The sequence below is a fragment of the Morone saxatilis genome, unplaced genomic scaffold (assembly GCF_004916995.1).
Source record: "Morone saxatilis isolate NCDOM2014 unplaced genomic scaffold, NCSU_SB_2.0 Contig6, whole genome shotgun sequence".
NCBI classification, from domain to species: domain Eukaryota; kingdom Metazoa; phylum Chordata; class Actinopteri; family Moronidae; genus Morone; species Morone saxatilis.
The window spans coordinates 8,098,930-8,104,497 of NW_023340206.1; the positions used below are offsets into that span (position 1 = coordinate 8,098,930).

A 5,568-nucleotide genomic window follows, 5' to 3' on the forward strand; every position below is an offset into this window, starting at 1 on the left:
TTGTGGCCAGAAGGCAGAAGTGTCTGGTTCGAGTCTCGCTCGGTGCTGGGTTCCTGAGTCTTGCCCCGCTGCAGAGGGAGGAGGACAGGTAGGCCGTGTCCCCTCCCGGGTTTCGGAAAGATGGAAAGGAGGGGGTTATGGATTTTAAATTAATTTTATTGAACATTGCAATGGCAACACCACCAGAACTTCTCCGCGAGATGGAACCATCAGCCGGACAGTGCTTTCATCTGCCACTTCTTACTTGTATCTCTGGACAACCGACATCCACAAAAAACCTGTCTATAGAAGACTTCACTTGGTGGAGTGCGAGGGGAGGGACGGGCAGGTTTGGGGGTCCGCCTATATTCCTCAGCTTTGTTTCACTATGATTGTTAAAAATGATAAACATAATACAGGGAATTGTAATAAAAAAAATTCCCTAACATGAAAATAACTTTCAAACAAACTTCCTACATTACTGAGTTCATTATTTGGGTTATTGGTCGTCAGTTTACTAAATTATATTATTATAATGTGGCGATATGCCGATATATTACTATTAGATAGCATGTCTTCCAGCCATTCTTCAAACATCGGGAGCTATTTATATAGACACATTTGTTTTTCGTCTGAAGATTTTATTTTTCTTCTAGACTTTTTTTCCACTTTTTGTGATGTCAGTTTGATCTTCATTCACGGTTATGAATTTTGAAGTCAAAGAGCTCAGATGACAAACCTAATAGTGTTTCTTTCTTATCAGTGAGCTCATGGTGTAGAAGAATGACTGAATCTCTGATCTGAGGGTTCAGTTCCCTCACTCAAATCTATGATTTTTGAAGTGAAATATTCAGAGGAAAAGTCAAATATATAAAAAAGGAAAAAAAAAGGGCAACTAGATTAAATAGCTAAAGTTAAGGAGGTTCAATGTAGTTTAGAGGATACAGTTTTCAATTCTACTGAAACTTCTGAATTTTGAAGTTAAATGGTCCAAAGGAAAAGATGTATATCAAGTTAAAGAACAAAAAACAAAAAAAAACATTCTTGATAGTTATGGAGTTGACTGAAAGACGCGGGGTGGGGGCGGTTTGAGCTTTCCACTTCAATTTATGAATCTTTGAAGTGGGATGCAGAAAGGAGGAAAAGTGAAAAGGTCTTGGCTTTAATCTCAGGACAAATAGCTCACAGTGTTAGAGGTTGGTTGGAGGTTTGGGAGGATGTGGGTTCGTCCTCACTGAAATCTTTAAGTTGAATTTGAGGCTGAGGATAGTTTTGTGGTCCATTAGCCAAGTGAAGAGATTAAAAGCGCCCAGAGAAGATCTTCTTATGTGAAGGGACGTGGTGGCGTGGTGTGAATGGTCTAGCCAAAAGGCAGAAGGTGTCTGGTTATTATCTCAGTTTGGGTGCTGGGTTGATTTATGCAAAAATTATCCATCTTTTTTTGAAACAAATGTACATATAAAAATATTTAAGACTACATCATAATTGATCAGCACTTTTAAATATCCTCTTTGTGATATGAACTTTGCTTACGCATACCACTCCTGAACACGCCCGATCTCGGTCCATCTCAGGAAGCTAAGCAGGGTCGGGCCTCGGTTAGTCTTGGATGGGAGGACCGCCTGGGAATACCAGGTTGCTGTAAGCTTTTACACTTCTTGTACAGACAGGCAGGGGCGCTGCTGCTGCTACACTGGAGGAAACAGCTTCAAATAACAGATCAGTGCTTCTTTGACATATTATTATATACAGTACTATAAATATTTTCTTGTCATGTGTATCGATGCCACCATCAAAAAAATCAAATTTTTTACTACTAAATATATATATAACTAACAATACCGTGATTATTGAAACAGACACTTAATTCCACAGAGAACGTATTTATTTTTTCAGCATTACTGTGAATAAAACCTTAAAACATGTGACAATGCATCCCAAATTTAATTTGATAAAAGCTGAAACTGAACAAATTCAATGGAGAAAAAAAATCAGTTTCCTCCAAAATAAAACAAATTCAAAGTATTTATTTTCAAACAAGCTATCAAACCACGCATTTATCTACAATAAAAATCTAATAATTCAGAACAATCCATTCATTACAAGAGCACAGCTTTAAAAGAGAGATTAAAAATACAGTGCAATGCAATAAAATCTGTTTGTAAAGGCATTTTAAATCAGGAAGTTAAAGCAGTCCGAGTCTGTTCCTTTTAAAATGAGGTCAGTCGGAAGATCATCTTTTGTAGAGGGAACTCTGAAACTCCACCAGCACTTGCCTCTGTCAGTTCTTCCAGGTGTAGCTGTAGTTGTTCATGTTGATGTGAGTCAGAGCAGTCTTGCCCAGGCTGGAGGGCTGCTGAAGCTGCTGGATGGACGCAGGCTGGAGGCCGAAACCGGACAGGTCCACAGACCCACCGGGACCCTGCAAACACACAGACACAGCAGTGAGTGCGTGTTTATGGCTTTGAATCAAACTAAAACAAAGCTCCAAAAAAAATTGGATGTAAATATCGGTCCTGTCTGGATTATCAGTCACATTCGAAAAATATATTCACATTCCTTTAGAACCTGCACTAAAAGGCCATGTCACAAGTTTGACCTCCTCAGGGGCATTTTAGAGATACCTAGTCAGTATCTGATCATTCTTACTTTAATAGTCAGATTTTACATTTACATTACAGGGCCGTCTTACCTGTTCCTTGGTGGTGGGTGTGTTCATGACGGCAGTTGGTGTGTGTGTGTAAAGAGTCCCCGAGAAGTTTCCTTTCTGTGCGGACCGAAGGAGGGTGGTGACGGTGTGCAGAGAGGAGGGGAGGATGGGTCCTGAAGGAAGGAGGGGGGAAAATAAATCATTGCATTAAACTCCATTAAAAACTGCCTCCAGTGAGTTTACACACTAATAGAACAGAGTCGCTTACTGCCATCAGTAAATGTATACAAATATTAAATATGGGCTTTTCAGATGAAGAGGAGATCAGATCCTGCAGCTGTGTACCTGAGATCTCCAGACTGCTGATGTTCTGGTACGTAGAACCAACCTGGCTCTTCACATTCACACTGCGGGCCTGAAAAACACACACACTCTCAGACATGTGCAGACACAGTAACAGCAGTGTATAACACCTGCGGCCTCGTCAGTGCGGCTGCTGTGGAACAATGTTCGTGTTCCCCTTTGTGAGTTTCGGGAAGGTGGTGATAAAGTGAGTTTCCAGCCCTGTACTTTGACTCTCATACTTCCTGCTGTAAATGTTTGCCTAAAGTTCCTCAGTCACCATTGTTTTTTCTAAATGTTAACACTTTTTCCTCTTCTCAAATACCAGTCACGTTCTGAAATCTACAGCATAAACCGATGTAGTTTACGGTCTCATTAATTAATAAAAGAATCCATCTAAAAACAACATGCTACTGTAAGATAACCATGTATATTCGATTCAGTAATGTTCAAGGAATAATCGAATTATACATGAACTTTCTCTGTTTTGATATCGCCCATTCGTCGCCCTGCTGTCTACATGTCGCCATTGGCCGTTAGAAAACCACATCGTCGTCCACTTGTGTATGTGTTTATTGTGTGTGTGCGTGTCTTCATACCTTCAGTGTGTGCATTGTAGCTCCTCTGAAAGCGACGGGAGCCAGCAGTGTTGGGGGCAACCCGGCCTGCGAGCCCGCCGCAGCCACCAGACTCTTACAGTTGATAAGGAAGTTGATGAGGGTGAAAGTGTGTGATCCCTCCACGCACACCACAGACTCCGGCTTGTGGTCCAGAGACACAGCGTTGCCCTCCTTACGACTACACCAGTGGGTTAAGGAGCTTTAAGTGGTGGTTCTTACTGGTATAGTAAGTTAAGCAGTAAGTTAAGCAGTATGATGCACTAACAGGACAGCAGAGGATACAGTTGGATGAGGATGTTGTCTGGTTTCTTGATTTTGTCCTGGACTCCCATCTCCTTCAGCCAAGAGAAGCTGCCGTCTTCGTCATCATCGTTCTCTCCTTCATCCCCTGCCTGACAGTCTTCACCCGCTTTCAGCTCAGAACTCCTACAATTTAAATGATCAGAACAGTTATAATAAATGTTCTTACTATAGGTTAGGTCTTATATATGATGTTTAGTTTTATTTAATCGTTCTGTTGCATAAATCGAGGGACGACAGGTGGACAGTGGGGTTGGGAAATCTTTGATTGTACTGAGGTGTATCCAAATGATCATGACGACCGAGCACTACAAACTGAATAAACGCAAATTCAATTTTTTTATTGATGCAGAGCTGTTGGTGTTGGCCTTCCAGCATCCATACAGACTGAACCGTAATCCACACAATTACATACTCCCAGTAGGAGTGTAAATATAGAGTGGACACAGAACGGAGGGGAAACACACGTACTCCTGCGCGTTCTCCTTCTGCTCTTCCTCCTCTCCCTGGTGCGCTGTCAGATTATGTTGCTCCCTGCTCTTCCGCCTCTCCTCCACTAGAGGGAGACTGAACTCAATACCTAAACAGATACACAAGAGGAATGAAGAGATGACCAAATTGAATGCGACGGTCCAGATTCCAGTGAGAAAAATACATACAACTTTTACTGTGAACATAAGGTGCAGGATTTGAAAACATCTCACTTTATCTCACTCCAAGCTGTAATATTAGTGCAATGGAAAGAAGTGATCTCAGTTAAAGCTCACCTTCAGCCTTCATTGCCTCTCTGAGACCCCTGGTCGTAGGAGAGATTAAGGCAGAGATGCTGCTGGAGCCCCCGAGACCTGCTGCCCTGAACAACACTGTAAACTGACAGAACAGATGAAGGGGATTAACTGGGAATAACAACTTGGATGAATTTTAACATGATCGACTTTAATAATAATAATAATAAAAACAAAAACACCTACCTGATAGGAGCAGACATAGAAGTAAGGACACAGTCGGGCCTTCAGTAGACTGTAGAGAGACGACACACTGACTGACCTGAAGGATACAATCAGAGGGAAAATACTGCCTTTAGTCCCGTTTTTGTAGTCAAAATGTTTTCTGTTGAAAGAAAGGAGAACAAGGAGAACAAGAGACAAAGTAAACAGACTTGCTACTTGCTGTAGCTTACATGTCATGGTCAGACAGTGTGCCGTTAGTCCAGTTAAAGACCAAAGCAGCATCTAACTGGACTGAAGTGACATTTACAGGTACGTTTACATGCTGCTTAATGTGCTGAAGCTAATTCAACTAATCTGAAGTTATGCTTGATTTGATTGACTGACAAAACTAGGCGAAACCAAAAAATAAAGAAAGAATTTTGGTTTCTAGGACACGGGATTTACAGAGAAGACTTTAAGGGGCTGTCTCTGGAGTGTGTGGTTAAAACTAACATCTCCAGCCTCACCATTCACTCATGAGACTCTGCTGCAGTGTTGTGTCTTGTGCCCATGGGGTGCTCTTCCCAGTAAAGCTTCTCTCAGCATTGATCCTGGGGAACAGAGAGATCCAGGGCAGGGAGGGGTGCTGCCAGTATGCCAGACTCTGCTGGAAGGCACAACGTAGCTCCGAGCAGGACTTGGGATCCTTCAGGGGGACGGCGAGGATTCAGAGTGAGTGAGTGGCTTC

General features: G+C 42.1%; 1 protein-coding gene across 1 annotated transcript in view; it reads right to left on the reverse strand.

Annotated features, from left to right (window-relative positions):
• Positions 1-1,927: 1,927 nt before the first annotated feature.
• LOC118339988 (protein downstream neighbor of son homolog) overlaps positions 1,928-5,568 on the reverse strand; it is a 5,245-nt gene continuing 1,604 nt past the window's right edge. The window contains exons 4-12 of the mRNA XM_035677831.1: positions 5,348-5,526; positions 4,863-4,938; positions 4,659-4,761; positions 4,363-4,471; positions 3,874-4,017; positions 3,571-3,769; positions 2,975-3,044; positions 2,672-2,802; positions 1,928-2,401 (exon numbers count right to left, since the gene is read on the reverse strand). Coding sequence (XP_035533724.1) covers positions 2,261-2,401; positions 2,672-2,802; positions 2,975-3,044; positions 3,571-3,769; positions 3,874-4,017; positions 4,363-4,471; positions 4,659-4,761; positions 4,863-4,938; positions 5,348-5,526 — 1,152 coding nt within the window. The 3' untranslated portion in view covers positions 1,928-2,260. The remainder of the gene's footprint in view (positions 2,402-2,671; positions 2,803-2,974; positions 3,045-3,570; positions 3,770-3,873; positions 4,018-4,362; positions 4,472-4,658; positions 4,762-4,862; positions 4,939-5,347; positions 5,527-5,568) is intronic.